The sequence below is a fragment of the Sturnira hondurensis genome, unplaced genomic scaffold (assembly GCF_014824575.4).
Source record: "Sturnira hondurensis isolate 20B ecotype Veracruz unplaced genomic scaffold, ASM1482457v3 Scaffold0008380, whole genome shotgun sequence".
NCBI classification, from domain to species: Eukaryota; Metazoa; Chordata; class Mammalia; order Chiroptera; family Phyllostomidae; genus Sturnira; species Sturnira hondurensis.
Window position 1 is genome coordinate 2,490,845 of NW_028081011.1, and position 21,220 is coordinate 2,512,064.

Genomic DNA, 21,220 nt, shown 5'->3' on the forward strand with positions numbered 1-21,220 from the left:
CTGCAGACCTGCCGCTGGATGAGGAAGGTCCTGGCACTGAGCAAGCCCAAGGAGGAAGGGCATCGCCTTTTGACAGCATGTAGAACACTTTAAAACTGACTGGATGAGCACTGATAATTGCTGAAACTCAGAGATGGATATATTGGGTTCATATGCCATTCTTTCTATTTTTATGTTTGAAATTTCCCATAACAAGAAGTTAAAAAACTTGGGGGGGTGATGTGGCACCAGGCCTCCGGGCTTGCAGCACTGCCTAGAGTTGCCTGAGAGGCTGTGGCCTGTTCAGAGCCTTGCTCCACACACCTGAGAGCAGGCAGGAGCCCACCAAAGGGTCCCAGATGGGTGGAAGGCTGCTGCCTGGGCACATGGTCCCATGTGGCAGGCACTCAGCTCACGGCACAGAACCTATCTGAGAGCATCAGCTCTGAATCTAATAGCCCCGAGTCTGGATTCCTGCTCCTTACTTTTGCCAGCTCTCAAAATCAGGAAAGTTTCACCCTGGCTGCTATGGCTCAATGGTTTAAGTGTGGGCCTGAGAACTGAAAGGTCACAGGTTCTATTCCTGGTCAGAACACATGCCTGGGTTGCAGGCCAGGTCCCCAGTTGGGGGCGTGTGAGAGGCAACCGAATGAGACTTCTCTTCCTCTCTTTCTCACCCCCTTCTCTGAAAATAAATAAATCAGGTAAGTTTCGCAATGCCAGAAACTCATCTTTCCCAGATAATGACACCGGTATGGAATGGAGCTGTGTGGATTGAGTGAAGTCTCCGCACAGTGCCTGGCACCCAGGAACTGGAAGCGTGTATTGTGGTACAAGAGCCCGCCCAAGAGCTCCTAGGAGAGGCATCAGAGACCCTTACTCCTTTTTGGAGCTCTAGCACTCTTCCTGCTTGATTGAGAACAGTGATGCTTGGCAGGTGGTGAACAGCAGCCTCTCCTGGTGAATTCAGGGGATGCAGGCCTGGGCTCAGAGGAGCCGGGGGTGAGGCCAGGGACAGCCACATGGGTGGTTGTTGGGCAGACTCCTCTGCAAAAGCTGATTTAAGGAGGGCAGTTGCAGCTTCTTATGGCCAGGCTAGCAGCTGGTGCCAAATCTCCACATCCGAGGGATTTGAATTCAGCCACTGAGTGAGCTCACAGGACTGCAGGTGAGGGACTCACTAGTGAGAAGCAGCATATAGCAGTGCAAATCATGAGATGGACCAGGCATTACTTTTCCAGCACGGAGACCCTTTAGAATCTCTCCCGTGCTGTGGCCTCCAAGGTACAAGCGGAATGCCAATCAACAATCAAGAGGGAGCAGAGGAACTGGAGGACAGTGTGGCACTGAGCCCTCCAGGAGGCCATGTCCTCTACGGGCAGATACTATAAAGTCACAGCCGGAGAGCTGTCCTGGCAGGAATTTGCTCTGGCATTTTCCAGGCTGGGTGACCTTAATGGGGGCACCTAACTTCTCTGAATCCAAGTGTCCTTATCTACAAAGGCATTTATTAGTGATCTGGTTAGTTAGAGAACATGAAAGCTCCTGGCACGTGGCACACGCACAGCAATGTTGAGATATCCCGCTCACCCAACAAGACAAGGGACAGCAGACACAAGCCACCACTAAGTGCTGGGACTCATTTCTTGGCCACCTTACTCTCCTGAGAGAAGAAAAAGGGTACACCGACCATCAGGATGGCTATCAGGAATTGTCAAAGTGCTCCCCAGCGCTCAAATGTCCTTGAGTTAGGGCTGCTGGGTAGCAAAAGACGCAGATCTTCCCATCCTTGGCGGATGACTGTCAAAAAGCCCTCTGCCCTGCCTTACAGCCCCTGGGTCATGGATCGGTGTTCCTCCCCTGCTCTGCGCGGAGCCTTTAAAAGAAATAGCGCATTTATAAACAAGAAAGCAGCTGGCTGGGGCAGTTACCTTTCTTTTCCATCCGTTTCATGTCCATCAGCTTCTCCACATTGTTGGGGTCATTCAGCCACAGCTGCATTCGGACAAAGGGCTCCCGTCCCTTCAGGCTAAGCTTGTGCCAGGGCTTTGGGCGAGCGAGGAGGTCAGAGACGGAGCCTTGGGTGAGCCCTAGAATGGTCTCCCCAAATAAGCGCTGACCTAGAGAGATAAAAAGAACCAGGAGAGATGTCATCATTGAGAGCCAGGCATCTGGAAGGATAAGTATGTGTCAAGGTTAAAATCAGACACAGGGTTTAAAGACCCAGTCTGGTCAGCTGGTTCTCGGCTTGGAGCATGGACTTTGTAGAAGCATTTCTTCAACCAGACTTGCGACAAACGCCACTGCAGACAGTCAGTTTTGCTCTTGCATTCTGCTTATATACAACGATGTTTCTGTCAAAAAGCCTTCAGGCTTTGGACGGACTGAGGCCTGGATAATAACACCTGCTGCATTTAGCAGAGGTGGTTAATCCCAAACCCAAGCTCAGGAGGTTTAAGTAGCACACAGGGAGATCTCTCTTGTACAGTCTCAAACCACAGGGCCGTCTGCACCAGCTCCTTTCACGATTTGCAAGGTTATGAGGACTTGCTGAGAAAAGAGGCCACTTGACCCAAGGTCACAGCAGGAAAGAGAAGCAGAAAGAACTCCTCAGCTCTGTTTTTCTGAAAAGCAGGCCATTTTCAATTCTGAAGTCTGTTCCCTGCAGCCTAAGCTGCCTGGAGCTCAAAGTGCCTTTTCTAGATGCCTTTCCCCTGGGGCTATGGTGGGCAGTGGGCTCCCCGGCTGATCAGAGGGCGACCGCTCTGGAACGCACAGTGGCCTGCTCATCAGAGGCTTAAAAGGAAAATTTCTCTTCTCTGAGAACCACTCAGCTGCAGGTTAAGAGGAGACACCACTTTTAAAAATACAAATGTGAATCAGGTACAACTGGAACGACCTGATGGGACAACTTAAATGAACAGGACTCATTAGGCAGAGATGGAGACTGGGATCAGAGGGGCCAGTGTCTGGCACTGCAGAGCGCACGGACACGACACCTGGGCAGAGGGGACCGCGGATGACTGGCCTAGTCCCGCTGTGCCTCATGTCCTCTGTCTGAGAGAGGGAAGCACTACCACCTGTGCTCATGGGGTAGCCGTGGGACAAAGGAGGGGGGCTGCCTTGTGAGAACTGGGGCTCCAGTAAAGCTCAGAGCATGGAAAGCTTTGGATTTGAGAAATTAATTTTTTTGGACATCATTCATTTTAACTTAGAGACACATTTACCAAATTTGTAAACTTGTGGTTTCTCTGCTTTTCAAACTGTTAGTTGAGGCTACCAATGTCCCAAGCTTTTACCCATTTTTTGATGTGGTTGTTAAAGTTTTCCTAATTCTCATATAGCAAATGGATCTCATTTCATTCAAGAAGCTTGCTATGTTCAGGAAAGTGATACACAGCTAGTACTATTTGCTCGATTCATCTAGTTGTATGGGGAGGAAAGTCAAGTGATTTTCTTTCCTTCCTTCCCTTCTTCCCTTCTTTTCTTTCCTTCCTCCCTTTCTCACTAGAAACAGAGGGAGAGAAACATCAATGTGAGAGAGAAACATTTATCAGCTGCCTCTTGTACATGCCCTGACTGGGGACCAAACTTGCAACCCAGGCATGTGCCCTGACCAGGAACTGAACTGGCAACCTTCTGCTTTGTGGGACAGTGCCCAACCAGCTGAGCCATACTGGTCAGGGCTCAAATGGAAAATTATTTGTATTAGTTTTAGAGGTTTTCAGAACAGTGACTCTTGATCGTTTTTGGGTCACAGACCTATTTGAGAACTGGAAGAAAACTACATATTCTGCATATGATTTCAAGAGATTGACAAATGAACACCCCAAGATCCCAGGCCAAAGGTTAAGAGACTGTCTCAGTCGACTCTCAGTTAAGAGTCGTCTTTGCTGCCTAATGACAGGTCATCTGGCTCCCTCTACATTTGTGAACTCACTAAGAGATTCCAACAGGGGAGGCGGCTCCTCCCCTGGAGAAGCTGAGACAGTGAGAGCGACCATGGAGACCGCTTCTCAGCTCTACGTCCAGGGTGACACTGCCGCGGAGCCCTCTGCAAGTTACTGCTCAGAGGCTTACGTCATCTACGTGCCATGGGAAGTCTCACCCCTCAGAGCACCGATTCATGCTTCACAGTATTTGACAACAAAGTCCCACAAACCATGGCTACAGATGAACACTGTCAGCTATGACTCCATCACTGATAGGAAAAGGGTAGGAAGGCCAAGGAGGAGATTTTCAGGTTCATAATCTCATGTGATCTTGCAACGTATCAGTGTCCGAAAACCAGCGTTTTCTTCAGCCGATGTTCAACCTTTATGTACTACGCTACGTTCTGCAAGGGAGCGGGTGGCAGTGCTGCGTCAGGCCTGCTTCCTCAAGATGTGCCGTAAGACCATGAGGCAGGGGTGACACAAATCAGGAATCCCGTACATCTTAGTAATCGATGGACACGTGGGACTTGGCCATTTTTAAGTCAACAGCTAAGTTTTTATTTTTAAGAACTAATTAAAAGTGTTCTCAGTGGATGTCACTTTTCTCTCATTCTGTTTTGCACAAGCGCTCGTGTAGAAGGCCTCAAGTGGACAAGCGGCCTGACGTCCAAGCTGTGAGGTCACTGCAAAATTTCCTGGAGCTCAGGTCACTGCTTCTCTTTTCTTTCCCACCCCCTGGGGACCATCTTAACCTGCACTGCAGAGAACAATGCTCTTTTTTTAAAATTTTTATTTAACTCTTGTTCAAGTACAGTTTTCTTTCTTGTATTCCCAGCCCTGCCCACCCCCCACAGTGCTCCCCACCTCCCTCCCATCTCTGCCCCCCACCTTAGTTATTGTCCATGTAGAACAATGCTCTTTTAATTGACTTTTACACCCGGGCAATGAGAAGGTCAGAAGTGTTTGGGGGAGTGGCTATTTCTATTCTCTGGATGCCTGAACCAGGAGAACCCCAGCTGGTCAGTACTGTCCTGCAGAAGCACGGTGGTTTGAAATGACTAAACACCCTAACAATCTTACAGCTGTGGCCACTCATCACCGGTGCCACAGAGCCCTCCCTGGGAGCCCCCTGGGCAGAGCACTGTGGCCTGGGTGTGACACCCAGTGTGAGGCCTGGGGTCTGGAGCTGCCTCATGAGGCAGCAGGGATGGCAACAACAGACCATCAGCTGCCAGGCGGAGTGCTGGAAATTGCTGCTCCGCACAACCCCACGGTGGGCAGCGTTACCCCAGTTTTACTGAGAGGGCACAGAGAGTAGCCTGCTCAGCACCACAGACAGACACTAGGGGAAGAGTTAGCATTCGAACCCAGTCTGTAACACTCTTCCACCACGCCATCTAGGTGCTGCTGGGCTGATGCTGACCCTGCCCAGCCCTGGTGCCCACAAGGATTTGGAGCCCTACTAGGCATTCTCCAGTCAGGGTAGCTCAAGTGACCGTCTGGACTGGTGCAGTGGTGAGAAGCCAGCTGGGACTGACCAGTGGAACTGTAGCACCCTGAGTGTCCACAACTCTGGAATGTTCTACGAATGTTTAAAACCTTTGCTGGCTCAGCCTGAGGCCCCTCCACCTGTTCTTCCTAAGAACTCCAGCAGGAAGTGACCTGCCACCCCTGGACTTAGCCGTTCAGAAGGGAACTTACCAAGATTGTTGTCAGTCAGCACCTCCTTGACCCTCTTGGTTATTCCGTAGGTGTCCAGCTCTGGAGACATGGCTACCAGCTCTTGAATGCTGAGGGCTGAGTGTCCGGAGAGAGGCAGTGGGGTGGTAGGCTGAGAGTCTGAAGCAGGCGGGTCGCTGGGTTCTGGCGGTTTGCCATCCTTACTTGTTTCAATGGTGGGACAGGGCTGCTGGACCAGTTCAGTCAAACTCTTCACCGATTCACTGGAGCTCATTGGCGATTCGGGCGCAGGGCTGCAGCTGGCAGAGGTCTTTGGTGTGCTTTCTGTAATTAAGGCATCCGGAAAATTGAGGCTGAAAACCTTACGTCACTGTGTACATCTACTTTCCTTACTTAGGACAGTAAGTAAATGTCCTGTATAAGTAGGGTATAGTATCGCAATCTATGGGTCTTCGTGAATTGTTTTATAGTTTTTTGACAGAGGCATTAAAAAAAGTAGCAATAGAAGAGGAACTACAGGTTTAAAGAAAAAGATTCTGAGGACTCAGTACAGGGGTATTCCGTTAAAAATGTGGCAGCAACCCTGACGTAGTGATTTCCCCCTGACGCCTCCTCACAGCTCTCTAATTCGGAAGCACCTTGCCCACACTGTGATTTACACACTGATTTGTCCACAGTTTCCCGAACAAAACAAATGCATATATTATTTTATATGAGCACTGCCTAGGACGTGTGGTCACCACAGTGATGACCCTTGACAAGGAGACCTAAAGCTCCACACTGGCACTGGGCAGCCCAGAGCTGAGTCTCAGGACCCTAGGCTGGTTCCCACTGTGATCCCTGAAGGCCCCCTTAGCAGCCAGACTGGAGGGAGCCAACATGAGGAGCGCCCATCCTGCTCCCTGTCAAACCATAGGAGGCCCCTCTGAAAACTGAGCTCTGCCTGTGCCGCGCCGTCACCAACACCAGAAGAGATGGGCCAGCGTGGGCGGTCAGATCTCCGCACGCTCCTTTCTTAAGAAGAGACTTCAAATTGCTGTTGCGTGGACCACTGGGGAATGCCTCCCGAGCTCTGTTGGTGGGCGGTCCCTTCTGGCCTATTAGGATCACTCTTAACACCTGACATCTATTCCGGTTTTGGGATGTCTGGAATAAAGGCTTTTGGCCACTCCCTAATTTTTACATGTAGAGAAACACCGTGTCAGGAGGAAATACAAAGTAACATAGCCCCATGGTTTTATCCACAAGGTAAAAATCTGCCTTTGGCTCCGCGTCTTGGTCATCCTCTTCCCCCACCCCCACAGAGCAAGGCACACAGTGAGACCTCACAGTACCATGTGGGAGGGGCCAGGCCCAGCATTGTCACATGGATGCTCTGGCCCTGGAAGATGACAGCTCATGAGGCCAGGCCACTCAGTGAACATCAGCACATACAGGTGGTCCCCAAAAGACTTACTGCTTCATTAAACAAAACGTAACACCAAATAATAAGTGAACTACAATTGGCCATGTAACGACAAAATCCTTTGCTGAATATACTATGTCCAGGATAACAACCTATTTTGAACCCAAAAGAATGAAGAATGTATCCTAAACATAAAGGATATTTTGTGTAACATTTAGAAAAATAAATCCCGTCCCCCGAAAAACAACTGCAATTCAACCGATAAGCCTGTTTATTGTACTAGACTGCTACAGAGTTCTAACAGCGCACAAACCTGTGTCCTCGACCTGGAAAATCAGGTTAGAAAACAACACTGTGAAAGATGTGAGAAAGACAGACAGAACAGCAGAAATGGTCCATATAAATCTTTAAGGCAATGCGGATCCCGCAAATCGGATTTCTTCTCTCTCTCACCCCAGGTCATCAGACAACTGGATATAAAACCCAGCAAATGTTATTTTTGTATCTGAAGCAGCAAAGGAATTGTACTGTAAATTTGCCCTGATTCACCCATGCGAGGGACCAATTTGGCAGATCATCCATCTTGCTCACTGTATACTGTCAAGGATGGCATGAATTTCCCACATGATAAACAGATTTCTTCTCAGGTTTGTGTCCTTTAACCTACAGCAAGGTCAAAATCATGGCTGCCTGGCTAACAAACAGCTCAGTGCCGCTGCCCTAAAGCTCTTCCCGCTTTGTTCTGGGTGCTGGCTGAGGCAGAGAGAGCTCCCCGAATAACTCAAGCGGCGGTGCATTCCCCTCTTTCAGGCACTCTCAGCAAGCCACTCACATGCATTTTTGCCATAAAGAACCCTTGAAAGAACAGAGGCGCTCACCACATGTGACCAATGTCTCTCTGTGCTGCAGATCGTGGCTGCAGACAAAGGCAAACCCTCAAGATCAAAACCTGGTGCAGGCCTCACAGTGTACTGGGCCTGCATGTCCACTCTGAGTCTGTGTCTAAAATGTAACAGGCAACTTGAAGCCGAGTGTGCTTTTGGGGGACACTCACTAACAGACACGTGTGCACACAGATGCCACCATCGTCTCAGGTCACAGAAAGCAGAATCTGGGCCATGTTTTGGTTATTTTCCCCCAATCCTCCCTTGAGGACATGCTTACTGATTTTAGAGAGAGGTGAAGGGAAGGAGAGAGAGGGAGAAACACACCAATTGGTTGCTTCTCGTATGCACCCTGACTGGGAATTGAACCCGCAACCTAGGTATGTGCCCTGGTTAGGAATCAAACCTGTGACCTTTTTGGTTTGTGGGACAATGCTCCAACCAACTGAGCCACACTGACCAGGGCTGGGACACCTTTCTGGATAGGCACAGACCGATTAAACAGCAAACAGGCTCACTGGAGACACCGGGAGTCCACATGCCCGGATCATGTTGGAAAGAGGGTCATTCTCCAGAAAGCCATTTCCAGTAGCATCACAGCTCCAGGGGCAGGACCGGCACCGCAAGGCCAGACCCATTAACAAGCCCCCACCGCCCCTGGCAAGGTGGCGGGCCCCTGGTGTGGGAGCACGGTGCCTGCCTGTCTGACTCAGCATCATCTCGGAACAAGAAACGTTAGTCAACAGAAAAGATGAAACCTTCTGATTAAAACAATATATATTTTTTGAAAGAACAAGGCTTTACTCTACACCATGTGTTTAAAAATAATTCAGAAAAGAAAGAAATGAATAGTCCTGCGACTGGCACTAAGGCCCTGAACTCAGAGAGGGAAGCTGCCTCTCGGAGCCCGCTCTGTTAACCAGAACGCTGCTCTTGACCCTCGGAACACCCGGGTTTCAATGCCTGAAAAGTGCAGACAGTGCTGTAGTGAGGAGCACACCCGCCATAGAGTTGTTGCTAAGAAACACAATCTAAATTTGATGGTAAGAAAAAGAACAGTTATTCATTGTATTAAATGTATTTGTTTATATAAAGGTCCTTATATTCAATGTAAATCTCCTCATGATTTACTGCTGTCTGTTCCACCATGCCTGGCACAAAACTGAGGGGCTGGAGGTAGTCCTGAAGGCTACGTCTTGTATGACACCATGCAGATGACATTCTGGAAAAGGTCAAACAGTAAGGACAGAAAACTGATCAGTCATTGCTTGGGGTGAGGGGCGGGAGTCGACTTCAAAGGGGCACGAGGGAATTCTGGGGGGAAGATGGAATTACTCTGTCTCGATCGCCAAAATTCATGTAAATTAAATTCCAACATAAACTTAGAGAAAAAGTGCTGGTGGAAAGAATAAATGAAGACATGCCACTCCATCCATTCTTTCACTCACTCCCTCAGCCTGTCGAGCCAGGCCTTGGGCAATGTGGCGGTGGATGGGCAGAGGTGGGCCCGCCCTGTGGGAGCTCACATCTGTAGGGAAGGTAGGTGGTCATTAAACAGAAGTATCCAAAGGCACGAATGTCCCGATGGGGGACGGATGAGGGAGCACACGGCAAGGTGGTGGGAGATGCTGATGTGGCCCAGGGATCAGGATCAGAGAGACCTCCTGTAGTTGACATTTCGGGTGGACTTCACGCGTGAGCAGGAATCGGCCAGGTAAGTTAGGAGGAGTAGGAGCAGCAAGAAAGGGAGGTAGATTGTTCCAGACGTCTGGTGGGCTTGAGGCATGGAACTGAGTGCACCGAGAACACCAGGCAGAGGGCGGCCCCGAGGGGCTGGGTTGTGCAGGGCCTCTGAAGTGGCTTCCTGCACTGGGGAGCCAGGGAAAGGTCCTGCCCCCTGGCAATGCTCCTCTTCGGGTGACACAAAGCGGGCCATAGAAGGGGTATTGAGGCCTTATCTGAAAGAGCAAGAAACTGGAAAGAGGGTCTGTCACCAGGCGACCAGGCCTCTACATTGTGGCACGTCATACGGCACACTACGTGCTGCGACAGCAACGGGAACGTCGGGACTGGAGCCCCGGGCACCAGCACCCGGAGCACGACGGTGAGCCCCCGGAGCAAGGCGTGGGACGAAACAGAGTCTAACTTCTGTGTGCGGGTTGGAAGCTGGCCTGTACGGTACATCGTGGTGTCCACCTGGACACACAGCAAGGGCGAAAGTCAAGCGTAGGGACGATGAAGGAGAAATTCAGGACGTTGACTTCTAGGAGGGATGAACTTGGGGAGGGGGCTTCGGCTCTATCTTTAATGTTTTCTTTCTTTTAAAAACATAGGGTTGAATTATGACTAGTACCTGTCATTCATTATATTATTCAGGAATTTTATGTTTCAAATTTAACAGACCTCACATCAAAAGGCGAGAAAGCGAGCAAGAGCACTGTCATTTCAGTAGAGGGAGTGAACCTGCTGGTAGCAAGGTCGGGACCAGGAGTTGCTGAGGGGGCAGTAGTGTTGTCTAGGGACAGTGGACAGTGACCTGGAGGAGGGCAGGGAGTGGGGTGGCCAGAGTATGTAGGTTCAAGAGAGACGGAGGAAGAAGCTTCCACAGGACTTGGGGGCTGAGTGAATGTGGGGAGGAAGGGGGAGATGATGCTTGCTTCCCGCACTGGGGCTTGGGCAACTGGGTGCAGGGGGTACGGTTCTGGGAGAGGCTGCACCGCCGCGGGGGAGTCTTGGGGTAAGAAGGAAGACAACATCAAGAAACCCCATTTTACCATCATTTTAAACGGCAGCTCCTACTTAAGCCAACATCTCTTGTGCACTCGCTGTGTGCCAGGCATCGTGACGGGGCTCGTTGGAATGCGCTAATCCAACCCTTTTGACGGCCTTCCTACATGAGGCAGACATACCCATTTTCCTCTTATTTTTTTAAATCCTTACCCGAGAATTTATTGATTTTAGAGAGAGAGGAAGAGAGAAGGAGGGAGGGAAGAGAGATCAGCTGCCCCTCAATCACACTCTGACTGGGGATCACACCTGCCGTCGAGGCACATGCCCTGACTGGGGGAGAAACTGCAGCCTCTTGGTGTAGGGGACGACGTTCCAACCAACTGAGCCACACTGTCCAGGGCTGCTTCCCTCTCTTGAGAGACATAAGATACCATGCCCAGAGCTACACAGCCAGGAGCTAGCCAGACGTTCCACATTCTAAGCAGCCCACCCATACAGCTGGGTGATGCCCACATCCACGTGGCTGTCGGTGGTGTGACTGGACATTGTTTCTCCACACTCCACTTCCCAGCATGCATGAGTCGCAAAAACCTAATGGTGAGCCCCAAAAAGCCAGTCCACTACCAGGGTGAGGGAAGGGATGCAGTGCGTTTAGTACCACGCATGAATGTGGCAGTGTACAAAGGGTATTTACACAGCGTCACTCAACTCCCACAACAGTGCTGAGGCGGAAATACGAACCCTGCACTCCAAGTGAGGCACTGAGGTTCAGAGAGCGATGTGACCTACTCAGGGCAAGTGGATGGAATGAGGCTCTGTGTCAGATCAGCTGTGGAGAGCCTCCGTGCCTCTAGCCTCCTGCTTTCTCTTCACTCACTCACTCACTCAAATATTCTAAAGCGCCTACTCTGTGTCATGCACTCTGCTAGACCATGAAGGTAAATCAGACACAAACCTTGTGTTTAGAGAGTCTGCAGCGTGTGGGACGGAACAACGGAAAATAGGTAGTTTGCATATTAAAAAGCCCAGCCAATGTCCCATCTATTCAATTTTAACAGCAACAGTAAGGTGTTACATTTAAAAAGTGATCCGTGTGGATTCATTTTTTGTAAGGCTTCGAACCTGGCATAAGAGTCGCCTGGTCAGTGAGATACAAAAAGCAGGCCCAGTGACCCAAGGCCTCAGAAACACACAGCCATTCAGGAACTATGAAAGGATTATGACAAATATTACATTCCAAAAACAGCAGGCAAACAACAGCTGCCTTAAGTTTCAATAGAAGCCAACTGAAAATGCACACCCACCATAATTTTCAGAGGCGAATCTCTACAGTTTATCCGATCTGTTTAAATTTCCATGCCCAGCCCTCTATCTGCAGTAATAATAATCCAAACTCCATTTAGTGTTCATTTGAGCAGTCAGGATAAAGTCATTTCTTATTATCTCCCCACTGTGTAAAAAACAGCTTGAAGGTAGGAAGTCAGCAAGCATTTTCACCAAAAAGTAATTATTGTAAGTGACATTTTTACTGCTGGCATGCCATAAGGCGAACTGTGCATTCAGAAGGACAAGTTGCTGAAACAAAATGACAGGGTACTCTGTGACATTCTGACAAGAACCCAAACATTATTTAACTGGCGGCTGGTCTGATGCACCACTTTTCATTATGTCCACAGTTTAGGCTTCGAGCTCGTGCCAAACCAGGAAATTCCAAGTGCCCGTAAAGACAGACAAGTCTGGAAAGATGGGAGAGAGAAGGCAGAAGACTGGGCCCGGGAGTGCGTCAGCGAACAGAGCCGGGAGCAGCAGGGCCCCGGCTGGCGTGTAAATGCGAATGAGGGAGGGAATCAAGGACAAGAGAAAAGGGAGAGCAGAGGGAGGCAGACAGAGATAGATGGAGCTGGACGGACAGAAGCCTTGGCAGCTGCAAGCGGCGCGATGGTGCCAGGGCGTGCGGAATGTTCTGAAGTGCCCGCTGCTGGCGTCCTCTGTCCAACAGAGGCCCTGGTGGCCTGGAAGGACCCTGCCCAGCTGAGGGCCTTTCCAGCTGACAGTGCTGACAGCTTCAAAAGCCACAACAGGCTGGACCGCTTCCCAGCCGAGCTCGGACGAGGACTGGGATGGAGATGCTACCCCTGGGCTGAACTAGGGGAGACCTGACAGCAGCTCCTGGAGCTCCTCCAGGAAGAGACCCATCACCCAAGGGTTTTTGGCCAAATGGCCTCTTTAGAAACAATGAGGTTCTTGGCTTCAAAAATGAACAGCCACTTAATTTAGTCACAAATTAGTCAGGCCTGTGCCACCCAGGATTGTGAGACCCTGTTACTGACAAGTTCCAACATCGCCAAACACCAAACCTTTCCTCGGTGGCGGTGGCAGCACCGACAGCAGACACTCACCACACCTCTGGGGACCACGCCCTGTCTCCACAGTCAGGTGTCTTTGTTAGACAACGCCGATTAAAAAACACAGAGGTTTTTAATTTTGAGTGTGAGTGGGATTTTGACTGATCAGTAGGAATTTGAAACAAAATACTTGGATACTTTAATAGATGTCAAACACACAGGAGCATCCCATGTCCCTTCTACCAGGCCACTGGACACTTTCCAGAGGGGAGAGAAACAGAAGCCATTTAACAACACAATCAGGTGTATCAGAAGTGCCCACAGTCGCCGCACTCCAAAACAGCCTTCCTTCCCAGGGCTTGCACCTGATGCCCTCGGGGAGAGAAGGGAGGGGCCTCGCTGCCCCAGGTCCCACTCCCAAGGGCTCTGGAAGGTTGGGGGAGGCTCCCCATCACACACCCCTCTCCACACCCAGGCTTGTGCCACCCTGTCTTGCTGCCTGGGTTGGGCGACACTCTTGGTCCTCAGACAGCCTGGGCGTTGCCTTAAATCACCAAAAATTTCAGCAAACCTACAAATCACTCTTTCTCCCCCAATAGCAGAGAAGAGTAACCGACAAAGGTTGGGGGTGGGGCTGGAGGGAAAACCTGAGAGGGGCGTGGGGAGCCAGGGGGCCGGGTAGGACTCTCTCTGGTCCCTGGAAGGGTAGATGCCACCTCTGTCAGCTTTAGTTTCTTCCATAAAACGGAAGAACAGCGGCTTCCCTCCTGCACACAGCCTGGCCCCTGCCACGACTGAGGTAAGGCTCGCATAAGATACGACGAAAGCCCCTGGCACACAGCAGGTGCTGGTGCATGTCTGCCTTTGGAACTATTCCTTTCCAAAGGAACTTTTCTTTGGAAAAGATAACACTGCTGGGGAAAAAATGGAAGGTGGCAGGAAAAGACCAAACAAGAGTGGACTGACTCCATGGAAGAAGCCATGGGCCGCTGAGCAGGGCTGTTGGGCACAGGATGCTGTGCACATCACGCATTCACAGGGCTGCCAGGGGCCAGAGCTAACTCGGCGGCATGCAACACCCACGAAAAACTCCTATGGTGACCCAGAAGCCAACATACAGACCTTTCTTAACAAGGAAAATCTGTTTAATAAAAGCAGGGTTTCTATTTAACTTGTGCCATTTCTAGCTTACCTCCCCAAACATGACTCCTAAACCCCTTGAAGACAGGGCCTGTGTCTCTCATGCAGAAAAGTGAACCTCTGAGTGCCTAGTATCAAGGCACAGAGGTGAACCAGGCAGATGTCATTAAGTTACTGTCACAAAGGCCCTGTGACGAGGGCGAGGCCAGGGATGCAGCAAGGGTGGTGGGCGCTCACAGCACTGTGTCACTGAAGGGTGAGGCTGGCTTGGGCACGGAGGGGTGCCAAGGCCCAAGGTGGGGGGAAGCAGAGAGGTGGGCCTGGCCATACACTACAAAGGTGTGACCTCAGCCCCAGGAAAGGACTGAGGTGGGGGTGGGCCCCAGCTGGACTTGCAGTCCAGACCCAAGGTTTTGGCTGTAGTACTGCAGATAAAGGAATGCCCTGAGGCGTGAGCTGGGGGAGGGGCTGTGGACATTGAAAAATGAAAAATCTGACAGGCGTTTAGGAAATAGAAACTGGGTGTGCATTTGGGAGGGGGTATGTAAGATGGAGAGAGGAGTCGTGGTGGGCTGCCAGACTTCCGGCTTATGCCATCCGGAGGACAGGGGAGCTCTCACTGGGACAAGGAACACCGGCGGGAGAGCCGCTCCGGGCGGAAAGGCTGAGCTCGGTTTTGGGTGTATTTCAGATGAAGGGGCAATGAATGCAGGGGTCTGGTGGGAGGTCTGATGATGGAGGCCAGCACATCAAGGGAGGCCCCAGGACCGCCTGTCCTTGGCTGCTCACCTTGGCCTGGTGTGCACGACAGGGGTGCTGGCCTTGGACTGTGCTGAGGTCCCTCAGGGGTCTACAGACATGGAGCTCCCTCCATCATAAACATTTTGTGCCACCCGATGCTTCCCTCACTCTTAGGGTTACTTTTCACTTCCTTATTTTCTCCCCAAACTGGGAAAATACACTGGGGAAAACTATCTTAGCAAATCTGCACTGACTTGCACCATCCCCCTACATTTGGGAGGAATAATGGCTGTTAATGCTGCTGTTGAGCTCTTTACATTTGTATCGGTAAAATATTATGTTGTTTATGTTATTAAATATTTTACCACATTTTTTGCTTCAAAAAATTTCCCCCCTATTTTCCTCCTCTAAAACCCAGGTGCATCTTATGGTCCGAAAAACATGGTAAATTACAATTCAACTTGTGCAGTGAACTCAGTCTGGCAAAGTTGCAGAAGTGACACAGGGTGACAGAGTTGGTCCTGCCTCAGGGGCACAGTGCTCATGCTGTCCCCAGCTTTTCTGTACAGATCCATATTGACTTAGAAACAACACTTCCAAATCACCTTCAGTAACCTCATTACCAAGCCAGTGGTGTGTGTTAACACTTATCAATGTGCCCCTGTGCGTTAAGAGAAAACGTATGTCACACAAACAGTCTAAACATACATATTACTAAGATGGGAGAAAACAAGCCCTCTAGTTAACTGCTTTGCAGTAACCAAAGATTAATCACTGCGTGAGTGTGTGTGCATGCGCGGCCCGTGTGCCTGGTCCTCTGCTCTTCAGGGTTCCTTTCTGGCTTTGGACAGACCTGCCCATCCTTCACCAATAGTTACACTCTGGCAGGCAGCTCACACCTAGTAGCAAAATGAATTTTCCCAGATTTCCAGGAGCTGGAGGGGCTAAGAAGAGGTATTCTTTCCGAGCCTTCTGAGCCTTCTAGGCCAGCAGCTCAGATACACAGTGGGCAGCAGGCTTTGAAGTGCCAATCTATACTGAGGCTCCAGCGTCTGCCCCAAGAGCAGCCTGTCCCCTCACCTAACACTGCCAGGCAGCCTGGCGTGCGGGTGGTGACGTCTGGGACTGTGATGGCACGTTCCTTGGAGCATCCATGGCTGACTATGGACAATGAACACGCTGCTGTGGAGGCTGCCTGCCGCCTTCCAGCAACAGGCAGGTGAGCGAACTGGTCTGGCCCCCCAGGGGCCCAGGCTGTGAGGATTAGAACCGAGTGATGTTCTGTCCCCTGCAATGGCATTACAAAAGCTATTAAGGTACATTATTTTACACATCCTCCCAATCTCTCCATACTGCTTTACTTAATTTGTGATGAAATTGTCGAGAAAGGGTACTTAATGTAGGACAGTCAGTAAAAGTAATTTATCATCTTCCCGCTTCAGTGCTCCCGTTATCAGTGAACTCATTTTCTGCATTCATCATGCAATCAGCCTATTATTTGCATATTAATCAGGCAGTGGACCATGAAAGAACTGCATCCCAGCCAAATGCTGCACTATCTCAGGAGAAACACTCACTAATTATCATACATCAGTGTTATGATGTGGTAATTGATTATAACATCTTTCTGTTGCCCCTGGAGAGCCCCTCTGCTGACCCAGCCCCCCGGCACTCTGGACAGGCTGTTCTTTTCCTCCCCAAATCAGAGGAGCCCAGAGCTGGCTGAGCGCTGTTTCCTCCCAATGTTGTGAGGTATTTAAACCGCGTGGGACAAAACTGAGGGCAGGGAGGAGAGGGTCTAGCTGGGGGGCAGGTGTCCCTCTGGACTCCAAGTGTCTTCTCTCCTCAGTCATTTGGTTTCGGAGGGGCTGCTCCGGCTTCTGAGAAAGTATCAAATGAAATGCTACGACTTCAGTCTCTTCTCGTTCAGAAGTTGGTACAAAGGCAGTTTGGCTGCTTTATTTAGGAGCCAAATGACAGACTAATTTTGGCCCTCTTGTAAAGGACAGACGCAACATCTGCCAATTCAGACTCTGGCTATATTTAGGGACCCAGTTCCCAAGGGAAGAACGAGACAAAATCAAGATGAAGTCGGCGAGGGGCCTCCTGGGTGCTCTAGTCTATCCAGGTCCCCTTCCTCACCCGTCACGGGCAGCCCAAGTGGGGCCCATGGTCCAGCCACACAGGGTCAAGGCTGGGGTCCTGGGCCAGCTTAGGGCCACAGGCAGGGAGAAGACACAACAGTGAATGGGCACAGTCCTTTAGCAGAGAAAGGACCTCAGGCCCCCGTGCGCTTTCCTGGAATTTAGACAGGAAGGGGCTGCAAAGCAGCATGAGCCTGCATCACAGGCTGCGTGAACGAAGCACTTTCTGTGGCAGAACTTGACAGTCTGACTCTGCCACTGATTTGTTGCCGGTTCTCTCCCATTTCCCTGCCTGGTTCCATAGAAGAACACCAGGCTGGATCCCAGGGCAACTGAGGGTGTCTGATTTTCTGTTCATTGTTGGTTTTGTCTTGGATTTGATTTTTGATATCTATTTGTAATTTAAACCCAATTTTGTTCCCTGTTTTACAACATGGCCATGACTTTCTCAGTGTCGTTGCAAGGACCACCCCTTCACCCATCGTCGGGGAATCGAGTCCTCAGGGCTGATGACCCGCCTGGACCTGCGGGCCGTGTGGCAGCTCCACGGCCGGGAGGCCGCCGGTCTCAGGATCTCATGTGATTCTCCCACCTCCTTCCTGACTGAGGGCAAACTGCCTCTCATCCCGAGCTTTGGTTTTTCTCAATCTGTCAGACGGGGACATCACGCCCACTTACTGATTGAGGATGGAAGATATTAATCAGCACAGTGCAGGGCACACAAACAATGCAACTCTACCAGTTTCCTCATTGCACTCCAACACCTTTGAAAGATTACCTTTGGGTTTTTAGGCATTTAAGCTTCTTCATCCATTCCCTAGAACCAAATCATTGAAAGCTGAAGTCCTCATTTGCTCCTATGACCTATTTTTGCCTCTTGTACTAAATGCGCAATGTACTGTAAATTCAGCTTTCCTAAGAACCTAAAAGGGAGAGGAAGGACACGTGCCTGGAGGCTGTGGCTAGGGCTGCTGGGGCCTCCCCACTCCGAAAGTCCAGGCAAAGCCACTGAGAGAACTTGGTGGGAATGGTGCTGCCGCTCACCCAAGGCGAGAGTCGCTCCTACATGCAGCCCAGGAGGCCTGCTTCCGAACCAGCTTGCCCCAGTGGCCTGAGTGTTGACCTGCCATCTTACTCTTGGAGCTCAAGGATTCGGGCTGGCTTTAAGGAACCGTAGATGGAGAGACGATGTCCAAAGAGGGATGCACTTTGGAGAGGCCAAGAATTGGGGACCCGCGTATAGGTCCTTCAGTGGCCCTGGGTGCTCGCCGCCACCCAGTGGAGTTCGCACTGGGTATCTCCACCCAAGGAGTGGGCGGCTGGACTCCTTTTCTGCCTCACAGGCAGAGGCCTGTGCAGATACACTAGCCTACAGCTACCTGCGTGCACAAAACAACACGTAATGGGAGTGGCTGCCGTGGCAGCCCCTGCGCTGGAGGCTTTATACACAAATGCATGGAAACCTCCCACAGCCTCGGACACAGGTACTTTGTTTTTCCCATTTTATAGAAGCAGTTGAGACCTAAGAGGTCAAGTTACTTGTCCAAGTCCAGCCCGTCACTGGCAGCAGAGGCAGGACGAGCCCCTGGCAGTGTGTCGGTGCCCGCTGTGTCTTACTGCTGCTCACGTGTACTGGCTACCGCCAGACAGTTTATGCTCTGCTGTGAAAATCCATCTAAATCTCTCTCACTAATAACTGGTTAAATAAAATATGGTATGTCCAGATCCAGGAATCCCTTACAGCTCTAAGAAGAGGAAGAACTTCCTTATGCACTGGCCTTGTAAAGTGTCCACTACCCACTGCTGGGTGAGAAAAGCAAGCCCAGAGCCTGGGTCCTGCACACGCCTTCCATGTGGGACAAACACCTAGATGCATGGGCTCTGTGGGAAACGGGGAGCAGGGTTGCTTCTGGGGAGGGTGGCTGGGGCTGGGGGTCGAGTGAGGGGGGGGCGACTTATTTTTTGAAAAGATATACGCCCTTTTATCTTGCATTTCATAACCATGGTGCACTTACCCTATTTAGAAAAACCCCACAAATAACAGAAAAAATCAGTCAAATAAATGTCTTACTCTAACTCTATCCTTTTTTTGAGAGGCACAGTGACAAATTTCACTCTTGCAACAGAGATCTTTGGGGGCTGATTTATGCCAGAGTGGCCTTTCGTAGGGATTGTGACGACCTGCTGCTTTGAGACAAAACACTGAGCAGCGGCCCTCTCAGGGGCTGGCTGCCTAGGGATGCCTGCATGGGGTCTGCAGGTGCTGTGTGCTCTAAGGGAGGACAGGCTGGGTGGGGGGTGGGCTCACTTGTCCCACCCAGGCGTTGTGGGCATGAAAGGCCTCCATTCTCCCTCTGCCCTCCTGTGTTGATGTTGCAGGCTGTTTCAGGATCACATGACCAGTCCCCACCGTGAATCCCACAAATGCCAGGGATGGCTGGGAGAGCTGACAAAGCAGCTTCCGTACACTGGGAGGTCATCCTGACCAATCACCTTTCAAAGGAACTCGTGAGAAGTGCATCCTCCACTCCTGCAGCTTGCAGGCTTGGCAGAGGCTGCTCATGCACTGCCTCGCCCTCCTCTGAGGCTGCTCTTGGGGCTGCCAGGCTGCACAGTCTGCATCTCATCGCTCTTGAAGTGTTAGAAATAAATACACTGAGCACGGTTTCCTGGACCACCTTGGCAGGCACCAGGGAGATGGCTCACTGGTGGCAGAGCAAGATCCTACACAGCGGCGGCGGTGAAAAGGACCCTCCGAGACCCTCGGGGGGATGTACCCTAATTCCTGCCTGAGCTGAGACTCCTTCTTCCCAACTCAGCCTCTTCATCCGTCTTTCCACTTGAACAAGGTCTTTCTCCATGTGGGGCTGAAGAACCTGCCCTTTGGGCCATCACAGCCCACTGACTAATACACATTATTCCCCAGTGACATCTTTGCTTCTCTACTAAGGTTTTCTGAGCCCCACAAGCCCCACCCTGTAGTCCTAGACAATTTTTCCTTAACTGTAATATGTCCCAGGGTGGCCTGGGGCACATCTGGCAGTTGTTGGCGTCACCTCAATGTGCTGGGTGGTGTCTGCACTGTGTACACCGGAGGCCACGCTGCCTCCTGTTGAGTCTCAAGACCTGCGTCTGCCTCTCCATGATCAAGCAGGAGAAGCCCTTTCCTTGGCTACAGCCTGGCTCCTGGCAGTCTACCTGCTCAGTTTTTAGGCAAGGGGTTGCACCCCAGAACTCCAAACACCCTCTTCAGCTTCTAGCTTCTGTCCTGTCTCCTCTTCACAATGGGACCGGTGAGAACCCCAGTGGGCTGTGCCACCCGTCACAGGCCAAGGCTCACTTCCTGTCAAGAAAGAGCCCCCACTGGAGGAAGGAGTGCTTTGCGGAGAGCCAATGCCCCCTTGGGCAGGTTACAGAGGTTGCCCTCAGAAAGTAAGGACCCTCCCTTCTGCCCGCTGCGCCTACTTTTCTTAATATACAGACTAAGGGGCCATAGCAACAGTGTTGCACATAAAGAAAAGACAAACTTCACCCACAATCCACTTTCCTACTGTCACTTTAAAAGAAAAATAAAAGGCTTCTGAATTCGGGGTTTCTAATGTTTTTACTTTTTTCAACAGTTCCCCGTTGGCGAACTTCATATCTGCAGATCTCTCCTTCTAGAACGGCCCCCTTCCCGACTCCTCTGCCCTCCATGGCGTGCCCCTGCCCTCGGCCCTCTCCCTGGGGCACCTTCAGCGCCAAGGAGCCTACCTGCAGGGCAGTGGCAATGCACACCAGATAACAGACAGCGGGACGGTAGGTCGTATCTGAATCCAGAAACCCGTCCTTCCTGACCTCAGAGTAGAAAATCCCCTTATTATGGCACTCTTGATGAAAAGAGCCCTAATGCGGGTTACAACTAAGAAAGAAAGGAGTGACGAGGGGACTTAGTTCTCCTGGCCACCATATCCAGTGGGTGCAGAAGGCTGAACCCCCGTCTGAACAACGAGCAGTGGTCCTGTGCTTAGGGAGAGGCACTTTCTAGTTCGCATGCACTTCCCAGGATTCTTGCCTGTTTCTGTCCTGTTGTCTATGTCTATGTGCAAGGCAGGTATACCCAAATCTCTTCTACTATTCAAAATAAACAAGGGTTCGAATAATTTTTTTTGGAGAAAACCAATAGTTACTTTCACTGAGTTATTCTGATGAAAGCTAGTCTAAGGCATTGAATAGGGTTTTTCTTGCTTTAGAAAGT

The 21,220-nt window shown here is 50.8% G+C and overlaps 1 protein-coding gene across 7 annotated transcripts in view; it reads right to left on the minus strand.

Moving 5' to 3' along the window:
- The window catches only part of CUX1 (cut like homeobox 1), a 364,975-nt gene that overhangs the window by 35,721 nt on the left and 308,034 nt on the right, over positions 1-21,220 (minus strand). For 5 of the 7 annotated variants that reach the window (XM_037054842.1, XM_037054841.1, XM_037054844.1 and 2 more), the window contains 2 exons: positions 5,616-5,918; positions 1,911-2,099 (listed from right to left, as the gene is read on the minus strand). The exons of the other annotated variants lie outside the window; for them this stretch is intronic. In XM_037054842.1, the coding sequence (XP_036910737.1) occupies positions 1,911-2,099; positions 5,616-5,918 (492 nt within the window). The remainder of the gene's footprint in view (positions 1-1,910; positions 2,100-5,615; positions 5,919-21,220) is intronic. 7 annotated transcript variants of the gene reach the window in all.